We start from the raw sequence: 18,351 nt of genomic DNA on the forward strand, positions 1-18,351 counted from the left end.
TTAAAAATAAAGAAAGAAGGAAAGAAAGAAGTTAATTATGGAAATTAAGGTGCCTAGAGGACAGGGCTGGGACCAAGATGTAATTCTCCATAAAGGAATAATCACTAACTGTTTTAGATGGGCAAGAGCAAATTGTGTTCTTGAAATTAATGGGTAAAATTTGCACACAAAGGCCTCTGTTCCACCATCATCCTATGAAGGGAGCCTGAGAGCAATCATCCCAGGAGGGAAAGATAAACAGAGTGGAATCCCTGGTACGGAGTGCCCTTACCCGGCAGGGTGGGGACTAGTGGGTGTGGCTTAGCGTGGCGTCCTCTCGAGAGACCATCAGAGCAAACGTCATAGTACCCAGCATCACTCTGGGCTGAGCTCGTGCCCGCGGCAATGGCGCCTGGAGAGGAAGCTTGTCCACTGCACCACTGAGGTATAGGCCATGGGAGCACGAAGCAGTCGGCTGCCATGGCACTGGTGGGGGCGTGCCCCAGAGGAGCCAGGTGCCAGTGCAGGGAATGAGGAGGCTGAGGAGGCAGTAGTGGCAGAGAGAGAGGAAGGGAACGAGAGCGAAGAGGCCAGACCCGCCGCCCGTCAGAGGAGCCGCAAGCGGAAGAGAGGCCCAGGGGGGCCGCTCACAAAAGAGCCCCGCCGGAAACGTGCTAAAGATCATTCAGGGTCCATTTATGAGGCACTCTTCCTGAGAGGAGAAGGGAGCGACGTGCGGATCTGCGCACTGGGGGAGGAGTGGAACTTGCATAGGGTCTACTTGTGCCAGTCAGGGTTCTTTGCTAGCATGTTCAGTGGCGCTTGGCAGGAGACAAACATGGATACTATAGAGTTGCAGATGCCTGACGAGAACATTGATCGCGAGGCACTGCACGAGGCTTTAGGTTCCCTGTACCGAGGCTCCATTCTCATCCCACCCGGTCGAGTCGTCGCCATCCTGGCCACAGCCAGCATGCTGCAGCTGGACGAGCTGATTCAGCGGTGCGGGCAGGTCATGAAGGAGACTGTCAGTGCCCAGAGCGTGTGCAGCTACTACTACTCTGCTGAAAGCTACGGACTCCAGACCATCAGGACCATGTGTCTTCAGTGGCTGCTGGACAACATGATGACCCTGTGTAGTGAGGGGCTATTGCGAGAAGTCAGCCTGGATCTGATGAAAGAGGTCGTTGCCTCTTCACGGCTCTTTGTGATGGGGGTGGAGATGAACGTGTACATCATGCTGAAAATGTGGATGTTCTTGCAGCTGCAGCCGACATGGAGGGGCCCGCGCAGTGCCCTATTGCCTGACACCAACTCATGGTTTGCCAGGTCCAGGAGGGATTCGGAGGGCACCCCTTTTCTGGAGACCGAGCAGGGCAGAGCCTTCGTGCCAGTGTTCCAGCAGCTGCGGCTTGCCTACATAATGTGCGACCCGATGTCAGCACACGTCATCCACCAGGATGCGCTGATCCCTCCCTCTTGGTTGTGTCGCTTGTACAGTGAGCATTGCCTTGGCCCCCTCCGGGCTGAGCAGACCAGAATTGTCCGGCGCATGGGCGTCTACGTGTCCGACCCCCAGGGCAGAAGCATGCGGTGTGGGAGCCAGCTCCACAGGGACGAGCTGTGCAGCTGGCGGTGGGAAGGCTTCAAATTCTTCTGGGACCTGGTGCTGTGCTACGCCAACCAGCGCATCATTTGCCGGTGCAGCGCACGGAAAAAGTACCGCAGCTTCGGGGTCAGTCTACTCGGGAGGAGAAAGGTCGCGTTCCGCCTGCGCCTGTTCTCCTTGGACAGGGATGGGAGAGCCGTTTTCAGGAAGGACACAGAATACCAGATGCTTTCCCTGAGACAGAATCAAGAGCTAGAGGTAATGAACCTGGAAAACCAAGACGTGGTTTTCCCCATATATGTGGCCTGTAACTTCCTGTACCTCCACCGAGGGGAGCGTTTCCCAGGGCGTTTGCCCCTGTAAAGCAGCTCAGAGAACTGAGCAGCTCTTTCCTGGGGTTAGGGATGACCAGCTTGGTACAGATGCCAGCTCCTTCTGTGGGACCAACCAGGCTTGCCCATCTCTGGTAACCAATTCTGTCAGAGGCTTTGTTGAACTGTAGCTCATAATACTTGAGATTGTTTACATGAGCATATGAAGAGGACACATTTTGAAGCCCCCCAAACTCCTCGAGAATTCATTTGGGCTGTGAACATGGCAACCTGTCCTCCTGGTTTAGGATCCATCGACACCACCCCCCGCCCTGCCCATCATTTCTGTGAAGACAAAGAGCTATTGACTTTAAAGAGAAACTGTGAGCCTACCTACTCTACTACTCTTAGTGAAACTCTCTTAATATATGTGTTTCCTTTAATTTGATTAAGTGAATGTTAAAGTAAAAAAAAAAATAAGTGTACAATTTAGTGGTTTTTATTATATTCACAAAGTTGTACAAACACCACCACTAATTCCAGAATATTTCATCACCTCAGAAGGAAACCTCATACCCATTAAAGGTCACTCCTCAATCTTCCTTTCCCCCAGCTCATGGTAACTACTAATCTACTTTCTGTCTCTACCAATTTGCCTACTCTGGACATTTCATATAAATGGACTCATACAAATATGTGTCCTTTTTTGTCTGCCTTCTTTCTCTTAGCATAACGTTTCAAGGTTCATTCATGTTGTAGATATGTCTGTACTTTGTTCCTTGTATGGCTAATAATATTCCACTGTATAGATACACCACATTTTGTTTATCCAGTCATCAGTTGGTGGACATTTGTGTTGTTTTCACTTTTTAGTTATTGTGAATAATGCTGCTGTGAATATTCATGTACAAGTTTTTGTAAGCTACTATATGTAAAATAGATAACCAACAAGGACCTACTGTATAGCACAGGGAACTATATTCAATATAGTTGAATATAGTTGTAATAACCTATAATGGAAAAGAATCTGAAGAAGTTTTATATATATATATAACTGTACAAGTTATATATATATATATATATATATATATATATATAACTGTAAAAGTTATATATATATATATATATATATATAACTAAATCACTCTACTGTACACCTGAAACATTATAAATCAACTATACTTCAAAAAAAAAGTTTTTGTGTATATACCTAGGAATGGAATTGCTGTGTTATATGGTAACTTTATGTTTAGGTTTCTGAGGAATTGCCAGACTTTTTTCCCAAGTGGCTGCACCATTTTACATTCCCACCATTGGTGTATGAAGATTCCAGTTTCATCACATCCTCACTAATATGTGTTACTGTCTTTTAAAAAAATGTAGCCATTTTACTGGGTGTGTTTACTGCGATTTCATTGTGGTTGTGATTTGAATTATCTAAATGACTAGCAATGTTGAGCATCATTTCATGTACTTATTGGCCATTTTTATGTAGTCTTCAGAGAAATAACTATTCAAATCACTTAACCATTTTTAAGTGGGTTATTGTCTTTTTATCGTCAAGTTGTAAGAGTTGTTTATGTGTTCTGGTTAATTTCCAGAGTTCTCGAAAAGTTGATTTAGAATATTTGTCAGTGTTCTCGTGGCTTTTATGAAGGAAAATATTTTCATAGGCCCTACCTCCACCATTCCCAAAGGCCTTCCCTAATTAGATACTTTTTAAAAAATAAATTTATTTATTTATTATTTCTGGCTGTGTTGGGTCTTTGTTGCTGCATGTGGTTTTTCTCTAGTTGTGGCGAGCAGGGGCTACTCTTGGTTGTGGTGTGCGGGCTTCTCATTGCAGTGGCTTCTCTTGTGGCAGAGCATGGGCTCTAGGCATGCAGGCTTCAGTAGTTGTGGCTTGCTGGCTCTAGAGTGCAGGCTCAGTAGTTGTGGCTCATGGGCTTAGTTGCTCTGTGGCATGTGGGATCTTCCCAGACCAGGGCTTGAACCCATGTCCCCTGCATTGGCAGGCAGATTCTTAACCACTGTGTCACTAGGGAAGTCCCACTAATTATATACTTTTAATAACCAATAACTGGAAGATAATTAGCAAGCTATATAACTGCCAAAGGATTCATAACTAGAATACTAACAAATGGATAAAACTGTATGGTAAATTTTAAAAAACCCAATAGAAAATAGATAAAAGTCATGAACAGACATTTCACAAAATAAGATATACTAATGGAAAATTAAAACCTGAAAAAAATGTTCAATATCATTAGCCACTAAGGAAAATGCAATTAAAACCATAATGATATGCACCTATCAGAATGGCTAAAATAAAATAGAATATTGACAACGGCAAATGCTGGTGAAGATGCAGAGAGTTTGGATCACTATATGTTTATGGTGGAACCTATAATAATACAGCCATGTGGAAAGTAGTGTGTCAGTTTCTTTTAAAACTAATTATCATATGACCCAGCAATTACACTCGTGCATTTATCCCAGAGAAACAAAAACCAATGTCCACACAAAATCCTGTATGTGAATGTTCATAGCAACTTTATTTGTAATAGCTGAAAACTGGAAGCAACACAAATGTAGTTCAGCAGGTTGATAACTAAACCAACTGTGGCACATCCATACCCAGAAATACTATGCAACAATAAAAAGGAATGCATGCAACAACGTGGATGAATCTCAAGGGAATTTGGCTCAGTGGGAAAAACCAATCTCAGAGTGTTACATTATGTATGATGGCATTTATGTAACATTCTTGAAATAACAAAATTATAGAAGTGGGGAACAGATTAGTGGTTGCCAGCTTTTATGGATGGGGAGGATGACAGGGAAATGGATGTGACTATAAAAGAACAATACATGGGATCTTAGTGGTGATGAGACAGCTCCATATTGTGATCATGGTGGTAGTTACACGAATCCATACATGTGATAAATTTACACGGACCTTCACACACACGAGTGCATTGTAAAACTGATGACATCTGAATAAGCTCTGTAGATTGTACCAATGTCAATTTCCTTGTTTTGATATTGTAGGATAGTTCCCATTGGGGAAGTAGGTAAAGAGCACACAAAGTTCTCTGTACTCTCTGCATCTTCCATGAATCTATAATTATTTCAAGACAAAAATATAAAGAAATCAACCAGAGAAGACTTGTGCTTAGTCCTACAGTTGTAATGTTGCCCTCTACATTCTGATAGCTTCCCTAAAGTGGAGAGAAGAGGTGAGAAGGAGTCAGAGCTAGTAATCAGGAAATTGAAAGGAACCACAATAGATCCATTTGAGTGAATATCATGGCAGAAAGAAAGGTTCAGAAACTCCACCTTTTGTTATCAGAGAGCAAAGTACAAGGATAATGTAATAATGGGGGAGAGTTGTGAGAGTCTAAGTTTGCTTATTTATGTGTCTTTGTTGTTAAAATTTTACCCTGTAAATGTTTTAATAGTGTATTTCAAAATGACAGTCTCTCAACCTCACTAAGGGTAGTTTTAGATCTAGGGCATTTTCCCACTATATTTCTATTTTACACTGTGGGAACAATTCTGGTTCTGAGAAAATGTAAAATCTTTGATGTGTTCTCACACTAGCAATGCCAGGGAAGAAGTGGCAGATGAGTTTTCCTTAAAAAACCCAAGGGCCTGAACTGACTCTAGTTCCATAATAGGTGGCAGAAACTCCATTATTCGCTATGATATTGCTAACATCAGAACGTGGTCCTCGAACACTTTCTAAAGATTATACCTAGCATTCTAGTCAATAGGGTAATTTAATTGTAGACATCCTATCTTCCTCATTAGATTATGTTCTTTTCCAGGACAAGGATCATATTTATTTCATCCCCATATTCTGAGTGCCTACGTAAGGCCTGAGTCTTAGTAAGAACCCAATACGTTTTTGATAAATAAATGATTGAGTGTGGCAGATGAGGTCATCATTCTTGGAAAATGTTTATTTTGGGGTCCCCAGTCTTGATAGTAAAAGTAGCATATTTCATTCTCTTTACCATTTCTGTGAGCTGTACTTTCAACGTTTGAGGTCCAAATATGGTCCAGTGATAGAATCGTTCTAGATCCAGGGCCAAGGTAATGTATGAATAGACTGGAAATTGCCTACGTACTATGTTTTGAGGGAAGGACTTCACACCCAGTTACCCAGAAAGCCTTTATCTTAGTCCATTCTGGTTGCTATAACAAAATACCACAGACTGGTATTTTCCTGGTAAAAACACAGGAATTTGTCTCTCACAGTTCTGGAGGCTGCGTCTGAGATCAGGGTGTCAGCACTATCGGGTGAGGGCCCCTCTTCTAGGGTGCAGATTTCTCATTGTGTCCTCCTATGGAGGAAGGGGTGATGGATCTGTGTGTGGTGGCTTCTAAAAAACACTAATCTCATTCAATAGGTGTCCACCCTCATGACCTAAGCCCCTCCCAAAGGCCCCACCTCCTAATACCATTACACTGAGAATTAAGAGTTCCACATATGAAATTTAGGAGGGACGTGTTCAGACCATAGCCACCCTCAATAGACTCCTAGACTGGGTTAACTGGAGTATCCTTAAACATTGACTCCAAAACCCTCGTTTTCCAAATAAAAAACCTGAGAGAGGACAAGTGACTCATTGTAGCTCATCAAGCAGGTGAGGGAGATGGCTAGAACTGGACTGCCTATCTCCAAAATTATAATAAAATGAAAACCACACTCAGCTTCTTTCTCCAATGATAGGCATTTCTTTAAGAAACAATGAGCTGGAAGGGTCTGGAGCCTGGACTGAGGGATGCAGTGTGGGATTAGACATGTATAAAATACAAACAGGAAACTTGTCGGTATTTCCTAATGCACATTTTGAAAATAACTTCCTTGTCATTAGAGCAAGAGAACAAAAGAACGAATGCCTCAAGTGTGCTCCGTTCAGGAGTGTCTAGGAACACAACCAAGAGAAAATTCCTGTTCAGCATCGTTGGTCAGGTCGCAGAGTAGAAAGTGACAGCACAGTGAAGGGATCTAAGGTGGCTCTGGGAGCTTTAACCATCAACAGATGCAAGAATACTTTGAAAAGGTGGGACTTATTGGTTAAATAATCGAAGTTTATGCTTAAATGATTATTGAAAAGTGAGAACATTTAACATAGTGTGGTTACTAAATAATAGGAATGTTTTTTTCCTTCTGACCTGAGAAAATTTTTTGTAGCTACACCTTGTAGTATCTGGAAAGGCTCAATGTTATGGAGTTAGAAAAACATTGTTGAAAGGCTCAAATAACTACCAGATAGCACCTTTAGTTATGAAGGCTACCAGGAGAGGAGGTGAGAGAGAGTTGGAGGAAGACCACACGTGGAAGAGCCTCCAAGGGCCAAATCCAGAGGTTTAGAATTGATCAGACATTGTCTAATAAGGAAATAATATGGCCTGAAGAATTTTTAGGACATTTATCTAGCTGGGATATGAAGGGGAGATAGTGGGAGACAATAGCATTAATTCAGGTGGAATGTTCCAGAGAAGGTGGCTGTAAGAATGGTTAAAAAAATAGAAAACAGAAAGCAAATAAATATTTGGCAACCCTCAATGATTAGCCATGGGAGATGATGAGGCAACTCAAAGAACTTGTTTTTCTAAGCTTGAAGCTGGTAAGAATGGTCTTACTCCTGATTTGGGCCAGCTTGTGGGAAAGCCTAGTGAGTTCAATTCGTTATTGATGTGGAGAAATAGCTAAGCTTTAGGGGAATGACTACATGGGCTTGGGGCATGAATTAGACTTAGCCAGAGATTACAATATGGAGATTCATTAGTCAGCAATGATTTGTGAAAACAGGAGATCAGGTGAGCACTTGGAGTGGATGGAGAAGTAGAAGGGCAGAAGATTAAAGTGCAAGCCTTGTGGGACATCTTCAGCTACCCAGATAAGGACCTAGAATGTTTAAAAGCTACCTGTGAAAGAAGAACAAAGTGGAGGGAATTATTACCAGACTTCAAGACCTACTACAGAGTTACAGTAATTTAGACAGTGTAGTACTGGCATAAGAATCAATAAATATACCAGTAGGACTGAATAGAGAGTCTGGAAATAGACTCACACATATGTGGTTATTTGATTTCTGTCAAAGACGCCACAGCAAGCTAATGTGGAAAGAAAAGTCTTTTCAACACGTGGGGCTGGATATTCATATTTAAAACTTAACCTCAACTAGGACCTTACACCATACACAAAAATTAATTTGAGCTGGATCATAGTTGTAAACTTAGAAGCTAAGGATAAGACACAAAAATCAATAATAATAAAAGAAAATTTATAAATTAGATTTTATCAAAAGTAAATTTTCTGCTCACTAAAAGACACCATTAAGACAGTCAATACAAAGGCCATAAACTGGAAGAGAATATTCACAAATCATATATCTGACAAAGAACTGGTATCTGGGTTATAGAATTCCTACAGATCAATAATAAAAAGACAATGCGATATACATGGGCAAATCAGGGGAGCACACACGTCACAAAGGAGGATACATGAATGGCCAATAAGCACATGAAAATGTGCTTGACATCACTTATCATCAGGGAAATGCAGATTAAAGCCAAATGTGATACCTCTACACACATACCAGAATGGCTAAAATTAACAAGACTGGATACACCAAACGTTGACAAGGATTTGGAGCAACTGGAACTTTTATACACTGCTGGTAGGAGTGTAAAAGAAAGTACTACTTTGGCAAAAGTTCTGACAGGCTCATAAAATGAACCATACACCTACTCTAGGACACAGAAAATCCACTCCTTGGTATTTACCTAAGAGAAATGAGAGTCTATGTCCACAAAAACCTGCGTAAGACTGTTTATAGCAGCTCTCTTCCAAGCAGCCCAAATTTGGAAGCAGCCCAGGTGTTGTCAACCAGAAATGGGTAAGCAAACTGTGGATATAGTCATATTTTGTAACACTACTTAGCAGTAAAAAGGGATGAAAGACTGATGATAACACACGACAACATGGATGGATCTCAAAAACATTTTCCTGAGCAAAAGAAGTCTTACAGAGCTTCCCTGGTGGCACAGTGGTTGAGAGTCCGTCTGCCGATGCAGGGGACACGGGTTCGTGCCCCGGTCTGGGAAGATCCCACATGACGCGGAGCGGCTGGGCCCGTGAGCCGTGGCCGCTGAGCCTGCGCGTCCGGAGCCTGTGCTCCGCAACGGGAGAGGCCACAACAGTGAGAGGCCCGTGTACCGCAAAAAAACAGTATGATAATATTTGTAATAAGTTCTAAAACAAAAACAAGTCATCTAAGGTGAAAAAAAATCAGACCACTGGTTGCCTGTGGGTGGTGGGTGCATATTGACTGGGAAGTGGCACAAGAAAACTTGCTGTGGTGCTGGAAACACTCTATATTACAGGGGTTTGCGTTCCATGGTGTATGCGTTTGTCAAACCAAACTAATTGGTACACTTAAGAAGTTTGTACATTACATTATATGAAAATTTTAGCTCTCCTTCCCAAAGAAGTATACAATTAGTGTGGGGGGGGCATGCGTAGGTGCTTGTATGTGGTGGTGTATGGAGAGGGAGGGAGGTTATTTTAAATAACTTTGTAAATCTGAAAATTCCAAATAAACTTTATTCAAAGGAAAAATCATTAAAATGTACATTTTAGATGGAAGGAATTTGCTTGAAGAAAGTTTTCCTTTCATTATCTTGCTGCTGCTTTTCTTTCTCTATATGATTGTACTGGTCAAACAACCCATATTGCTTGACAACTTCTTTTTAGAGCAGGCAAAGAACAGATTGTTCAATAGAGAAGGGGGAATTAGTAAGACCCATCCACTCCAGTCTAATAAGCAAGGCTGTGAATCGTACTTTGCTCATAGACAATTATCTTTGATTTTTGTCTACTGAAGAGAGTAATTTACTCATCGGGTTTTTAAAAAAACATGTAGAGCAACTAGGTTTTAAAGACAGGCCAATACTCCAGACTTAGGTGGCTCACAGCCTCTTTCTGGCAATGAGACATAATGGAATGAAGCATTGCGGGGAGGTTATTCTTCTCCGGAGCATCACTTGCATAGCAGGGGCTCTGCCTCTTATCGTTCAGCTACACTAGGCTAACTAATGTTTTCTGGACACTCAATGCTATTCAATGACTCTGTGCTTTGCTTTTATTGTTTTTTGTCCTAGAGCCACCTACACTACCTTTCTAGCTCATCTTTTAAGACTCAACTCAAAGATGAACTCCTCTTTGAAACTTTTTCAGTTTCCCTAATCAACTTATTCCTCCACTGTGTTCTCCCGACACCTTGATTATACGTTTTACACTGTTTATACTAACTGACTAAATTTGATAGTTGCATGTCTACTATTCTAGACTGAGTCTCTGGAAAGTAGAACCTGTGTATTTGGTTCCTAGCACAGTTTAGTCACATGATATTCTACTTGATGCAGGTGACTCCAAAGAGATTTGAAGATCTCCTGACTGAAACCTCCGAGAGCAGGTAGCAGGACTCTTTATTCAGTGCCCTGGCCGCTACACACACACGCGCGCACACACGCACACACACCATAGGGCAGTGTTTTGTGTGGATTTGGCATACAGTACGTTGGTGAACGTGATGATGATGTACTTTGAAATGTCCCTAAGACCCAGGAAACTCAAATGTTGTGCAAGCTGTTTTGTTCAGCTGTTTTATATTCAAGGGAAAACTGTAGTACAGCCAGCCTTTGAGAACTAATTGAACCTAGCTTTGCAACTTTTAAAGAAGAAAAGAACACTTGGGTTGTAACCATCCAGTTTGTACCAGGGTATTAGTGATGGAGAGGTTTACATATATGAAGAATGTAAAGCTGAACAATTATTTCCAATTGGAGTTCCACTTTATTAATTCTAGTAAGGAAGGGAAATTTCTCCGTTGCTAAAACCCCAGAATCTCTCTTTTTCTGCAAGACTGACTCAGTCTCAATCCATTTGTCCTTGCGTGAATGCTTTCTCCAGGGCTCAGCTACGTGCCGCGCTGCACTGACAGCTTATAAGGTGATAAATATCCACTGAGCCAACGACCTGAGCAATTGACTCCCAGAAGCCAAGCTTTTATTCATTCATCGCCCTTGTACATTTCTCTTACTCTAAGCATTAACTTTACAGAATCAAAAACAAATTATTTTAAGAGTGCACACAATTATTTAGAGTACAGAATGTTGCAGGCATGCTCATTTGTTGTGAGGACACACCTGGGCAGTCCTCCTTAGTGAACGGAAGTGTCATAGCTTCAGAAGCCATTTTACTTTATTCTTCCTGGTATTTTTTGAAGTATAGCTGACATATAATATTATGTCAGTTTCAGGTATACAACATAGCGATTGATATTTTTATACATTATAAAATGATCAATATAAGTCTAGTTACTATCTGGCCCCGCACACAATTATTAAAGTATTATTGGCTATATTCTTTGTGCTGTACATTACGTCCCCGTGACTTGTTTATTTTATAAGTGGAAGTTTGTACCTCTTAATCCCCTCACCCCCCCTCCCCTCTGGTAACCACCAGTTTGCTCTTGGTACCTATGAGTCTGTTTCTGTTTTGTCTTGCTTTTTTGTTTTGTTTTCTCCATGTTGTCACAAATGGCTAATATTCATGGCTAATATTCCACTGTACATTTATATACCACATCTTCTCTATCCATTCATCTATCAGTGGGCACTTAGATGGCTTTCATATCTTGGCTATTGTCAATAATGCTGCAATAAACTTAGGGGTGCACATATCTTTTTTAGATTATCTTATTTACATTCTTTTTTGTCAGTTGAACTATAGTTGATTTACAATGTGTTAGTTTCAGGTGTATAGCAAGTGATTCAGTTATACATACATATATATATTCTTTTTCAGATTCTTTAAAATTAGTGTTTTTGTTTTCTTTGAGTAAATATCGAGAGGTGGAATTGCTGGATCATATGTTAGCTCTATTTTTGATTTTTTGAGGAATCTCTATACTGTTTTCCATAGTGGCTGCACCAATTTACATTCCTACCAACAGTGTAGGAGGATTCCCTTTTCTCCACGGCCTCACAACTCTTATTATTTCTTGTCTTTTTTTTTTTTTTTTTGCGGTATGCAGGCCTCTCACTGTTATGGAGCACAGGCTCCGGATGCTCAGGCTCAGCGGCCATGGCTCACGGGCCCAGCCGCTCCGCGGCATGTGGGATCCTCCCGGACCGGGGCATGAACCCATGTCCCTTGCAGTGGCAGGCGGACTCTCAACCACTGCGCCACCAGGGAAGCCCTCTTGTCTTTTTTATAATAGCCATTCTGACAGGTGTGAGGTTAGGTATCTCATTGTGGTATTGATTTGCATTTCCCTGATGACCAGTGATGTTGAGCATCTTTTCATGTACCTGTTGGCCATCTCTATGTCTTGAGTGTTGGCTTTTGAAACTTAGCTGTCCCAGCCTCCCTACTGAATAGACATACGTCATCTTCCCAGAGGAACAGAGCATCTCTGAGAACTTTCGGGGGCACATCTATGTGTGTGTGTATGTGTGAAGTGACTGATGAGAGACAGAGAGGCAGAGTGTGTGAAACAAAAATTAACAGAAAAGGAAATATTGGGTTGACATTTGGTAAATTAGTTTAGAATCCTAATACTTAAAACCATCCATTGGGTGTTCTAGAAAGACTTCCTGCATAATGACAGAATTGCAGCTGTTACAAACTTCTTCAAGAATGCCTATATAGAAAATGAAACATTCCCCTATTGATGCCATGTACTTTTTCTGTATTTATTATTAGAGTAACTGTGATGAATACCATGTACTCATGTGATATTAGCAAAGTCATGTGATTTGTACTCATGTGATATTAGCAAAAGGGCTGACTGATTTGGCATAGATTATTGTTCTCTGTGCAACAAATTCAAACTAACCCCTAAAGAGCAGTACAATGTTTAGTGATTAAAAAGTTCCAGGGGGGCTTCCCTGGTGGTGCAGTGGTTGAGGGTCCGCCTGCTGATGCAGGGGACACGGGTTCGTGCCCCGGTCCAGGAAGATCCCACATGCCACGGAGCGGCTGGGCCCTTGAGCCATGGTCACTGAGCCTGCGCGTCCGGAGCCTGTGCTCTGCAATGGGAGAGGCGGCAACAGTGACAGGCCTGCGTACCGCAAAAAAAAAAAATCTTTCAATTTTAATATATGTTTTGAAATTTTAGTAAAAAAAGAAAATGTTTATGTTTTCCTTCAGTTCTCAGAGGTGGAAAGGACGAGATATATAGTCCCGTTCCTTCCCTCTACTGAGAGAAATGAGAAACAAAGAGGGGTAATGACAGAGTGAATGGCAGGGAGGGTACTAGAACATAGGTGTCTTTTGTACAATGCATCACTGAATGGCAATGAGAATTCTTCTGCTCCAGTCTGAAGTTCAAGTACAACAACTAGTACAATAACTAAACTTTCAAGAGTGTTCATGTTAATATAAATCTCTAGACTGTAGATTATCTGAGGGCAGTGACCTGATGTACATAATTCAGTGTGTAACTCCAGTTTCTACCACAGTTCATGGCACATAATGGACGCTCAATAAATACACATTGGAGGGTTTTTCTTTGAATTAATATAAAGAGTTTATTCGGTGCGTATCTGGGTATACAACAACAAATATGAAACAACTTTTTTAAACTTTTTTGTGCACAGGACAGAAAACTGCCTGTACATGCTATGTCCACTTTTGGAACACAGATTTTAACAATTATTAATGCACAAAATCTTACATATCATGCAACTCTATGCACCTCAGTACATAAGGCAAATGCTAACAGCCATAATAGGAGAAATCAGCACTTACATAATCACAGTACAGGACTTTAACACCTCAATTTCACCAATGGACAGATCATTCAAAATGAAAATAAATAAGGAAACACACGCTTTAAATGATACATTAAACAAGATGGACTTAATTGATATTTATAGGACATTCCATCCAAAAACAACAGAATATACCTTCTTCTCAAGTGTTCATAGAACACTCTCCAGGATAGAACATATTTGGGTCACAAATCACGCCTTGGTAAATTTAAGAAAATTGAAATCATATCAAGTATCTTTTCCAACAACAATGTTATGAGACTAGATATCAATTACAGGAAAAAATCTGTACAAAATATAAACACATGGAGGCTAAACAATACACTACTTAATAACTAAGAAATCACTGAAAAAATAAAAAAGGAAATCAAAATATACATAGAAACAAATGACATTGAAAACACGACAACGCAAATCCTATGGGATGCAGCAAAAGCAGTTCTAAGAGGGAAGTTTATAGCAGTACAATCCTATCTCAAGAAACAAGAAATATCTCAAATAAACAACCTATCCTTACACCTAAAGCAATTAGAGAAAGAAGAACAAAAAAAAACCCAAAGTTAGCAGGAGGAAAGAAATCATAAAGAACAGATCAGAAATAAATGACAAAGAACTGAAGGAAACAATAGCAAAGATCAATACAACTAAAAGCTGGTTCTTTGAGAAGATAAAATTGATAAACCATTAGCCAGACTCATCAAGAAAAAAAGGGAGAAGACTCAAATCAATAGAGTTAGAAATGAAAAAGAAGTATCAACTGACACTGCAGAAATACAAAGGATCATAAGAGATTACTACAAGCAACTTTATGGCAATTAAATGGACGACCTGGAAGAAATGGACAAATTCTTCGAAAAGTACAACCTTCCAAGACTGAACCAGGCAGAAGGAAAAAATATGAACAGACCAAACACAAGTAATAAAATTGAAACTGTGATTAAAAATATTCCAACAAACAAAAACCCAGGGCCAGATGGCTTAAAGGTGAATTCTATCAAACATTTAGAGAAGAGCTAACACCTACCCTTCTCAAACTCTTCCAAAATATAGCAGAGGGAGGAACACTCCCAAACTCATTCTACGAGGCCACCATCACCCTGATACCAAAACCAGACAAAGATGTCACAAAGAAAGAAAACTACAGGCCAATATTCCTGATGAACATAGATGCAAAAATCCTCAACAAAATACTAGCAAACAGAATCCAACGACACATTAAAAGGATCATACACCATGATCAAGTGGGGTTTATCCCCAGAATGCAAGAATTCTTCAATATACACAAATCAAGCAATGTGATACACCATATTAACAAACTGAAAGATAAAAACTATATGATAATCTCAATAGATGCACAGAAAGCTTTCAACAAAATTCAACACCCATATATGATAGAAACTCTCCAGAAACTGGGCATAGAGGGAACCTACCTCAACATAATAAAGGTCCTATACAACAAACCCACAGCCAATATTGTTCTCAATGGTGAAAAATTGAAACCATTTCCTCTAAGATCAGGAACAAGACAACGTTGCCCACTCTCACCACTACTATTCAACATTGTTTTGGAGGTTTTAGCCATAGCAATCAGAGAAGAAAAAGAAATAAAAGGAATCCAAATCAGAAAAGAAGAAGTAAAGCTGTCACTGTTTGCAGATGACATGATACTATACATAGAGAATCCTAAAGATGCTACCAGAAAACTAATAGAGCTAATCAATGAACTTGGTAAAGTAGCAGGATGCAAAAGTAATGCACAGAAATCTCTTGCATTCCTATACACTGACAATGAAAAATCTGAAGGAGAACTTAAGGAAAAATTCCCATTTACCACTGCAACAAAAAGAATAAAATACCTAGGAATAAACCTTCCTAAGGAGACCAAAGACCTGTACTCAGAAAACTACAGAACACTGACAAAAGAAAATAAAGATGATACCAACAGATGGAGAGATATACCATGTACTTGGATTGGAAGAATCAACATTGTGAAAATGACTGTACTACCCAAAGCAATCTACAGATTCAATGCAATCTCTATCAAACTACCAATGGCATTTTTCACAGAATTAGAAAAAAATTTCTCAGTTTGTATGGAAACACAAAAGACCCCAAATAGCCAAAGCAATCTTGAGAAAGATAAACGGAGCTGGAGGAATCAGGCTCCCTGACTTCAGACTATACTACAAAGCTACAGTAATCAAGACATTATGGTACTGGCACAAAATCAGAAATATAAATCAGTGGAACAGGATACAAAACCCAGAGATGAGCCCATGCAAATATGGTCACGTAATCTTTAACAAAGGAGGCAAGAATACACAATGGAGAAAAGACAGCCTCTTCAATAATTGGTGCTGGTAAAATTGAACAGCTACGTGTAAAAGAATGAAATTAGAACACTTCCTAACACCATATACAAAAATAAACTCAAAATGGATTAAAGACCTAAATGTAAGGCCAGACACTATCAAACTCTTAGAGCAAAACATAGGCAGAACACTCTATGACATAAATCACAGCAAGATCCTTTTTGACCCACCTCCTAGAGAAATGGAAATTAAAACAAAAATAAACAAATGGCACCTAATGAAACTTAAAAGCTTTTGCACAGCAAAGGAAACCATAAACAAGACCAAAAGACAACCCTCAGAATGGGAGAAAATATTTGCAAACGAAGCAACTGATAAAGGATCAATCTCCAAAATATACAAGCAGCTCATGAAGCTCAATATCTAAAAACAAACAACCCAATCCAAAAATGGGCAGAAGACCCAAATAGACATTTCTCCAAAGAAGATATACAGATTGCTAACAAACACATGAAAGGATGCTCAACATCACTAATCATTATAGAAAGGCAAATCAAAACCACTGTGAGGTATCACCCCCCACTGCTAAGAATGGCCATCATCAAAAAATCTACAATCAATTCTGGAGAGGGTGTGGAGAAAAGGGAACCTTCTTGCACTGTTGGTGGGAATGTAAATTGTTACAGCCACTATGGAGGACAGTATGGAGGATCCTTACAAAACTAAAAATAGAACTACCATACGACCCAGCAATCCCACTGCTTGGCATATACCCTGAGAAAACCTTAATTCAGAGTCATGTACCACAGTGTTCATTGCAGCTCTATTTACAATAGCCAGGACACGAAAGCAACCTAATCGTCCAATGCCACATGAATGGATAATGTGGCACATATATACAATGGAACGTTACTTGGTCATAAAAAGAAACGAAATTGAGTTATTTTTAGTGAGGTGGATGGACCTAGAGTCTGTCATACAGAGTGAAGTAAGCCAGAAAGAGAAAAACAAATACCGTGTGCTAATGCATATATATAGAATCTAAAAAAATGGTACTAATGAAACTAGTGGCAGGGTTAATAAAGACGCAGATGTAGAGAACAGACTTGAGGACATGGGGGGGAATGGGAAGCTGAGACGAAGTGAGAGAGTAGCATTGACATATATACACTACCAAATGTAAAATAGATAGCTAGTGGGAAGCAGCTGCATAGCACATGGAGATCAGTTCGGTGCTTTTCAATGACCTAGAGGGGTGGGATAGAGAGGTTGGGAGGGAGACGCAAGAGGGAGGGGATATGGGTATATATGTATACATATAACTGATTTACTTTGTTATACAGCAGAAACGATACAACATTGTATAGCAATTATACTCCAATAAAGATACTTAAAAAAACAAAAGAAAGAAGGAAAGAAACAGCAAAGAAGCCAGTGTGGCTGCAGCAGACTGTTAAGGTCAAGGAGGTTACCAGATGATGCTGAAAAGGAAGGCAGGGCCAGCCCATGTAGGGCCTTGTGAACTGTGGTAGGGATTAAATGATTTTGAGCAGGAAAGTGGCCTAACTCAATTTACATCAAGACTTTGAGAAGTCCCACCTTAAAGAAATCTGCTTAGAATTTTTAATCCAGTAGTTCCCAAGCCCATTTGATTACTAAAGACTTTTATCCCTATAGAGTATACTTTAACATCTTGCATAATAGTATCCCATAGGACACCAGTTTAGGAAACACTTGAGATACATCTGTGAATGAAATAGCCATTTTGCAGTATTAGGAATGTTTGAGGATGTACTGAGAATAGAGATATACAGATGAATAATGGCAGACAGATGATGTGGACAAATACAGACATTTTTGCTCTAGTTTTAGACAGGATACTGAGTAGATCATAGAGTTGGGAGGAAGGAGGTTAGAGTTCTTATATTCTTACAAAATAACCACATTTTCTTTTCTCAAACACTGAAACTGTTATCAGGAGGACTTCTATTTTACCTGTCTTCTCTCCAACCTTTGCTCATAGAGGGTTCTGAAGGAAAAGCAGTTGGACCTAGAGCAATGTTGTGTGGTTTGCTTTAAGAAATAAATCAGTAATGTCCATCATTTCTTACAATATGCATCTTTCAGGATAGGAAAGGAGAGGTAGAGGAGTGAGTGAGAAGAGACAGCTGAGTAGTAGGTAAGAGAAAGGGGATGTTCAAGTTGAATCTGTGGGGCTCACAACATGATGGATGCCAGGGTCTTTGCACAAGCAATGTCATTTCCTCCTCGTCATTCGAAGGAT

General features: G+C 40.2%; 1 protein-coding gene across 1 annotated transcript; it reads left to right on the forward strand.

The window, feature by feature from the left end:
- Window positions 1-433: 433 nt before the first annotated feature.
- Window positions 434-1,951, forward strand: LOC307069819 (germ cell-less protein-like 1; the record flags this gene model as incomplete). The annotated part of the gene is made up of 1 exon (XM_079728129.1): window positions 434-1,951. One exon carries the CDS (start codon window positions 434-436, stop codon window positions 1,949-1,951), a length of 1,518 nt encoding a protein of 505 aa, XP_079584255.1.
- Between the last annotated feature and the right edge of the window lie 16,400 nt (window positions 1,952-18,351).

This window comes from Hyperoodon ampullatus (assembly GCF_949752795.1).
Source record: "Hyperoodon ampullatus genome assembly, chromosome: X".
Classification (NCBI taxonomy): Eukaryota; Metazoa; Chordata; class Mammalia; order Artiodactyla; family Ziphiidae; genus Hyperoodon; species Hyperoodon ampullatus.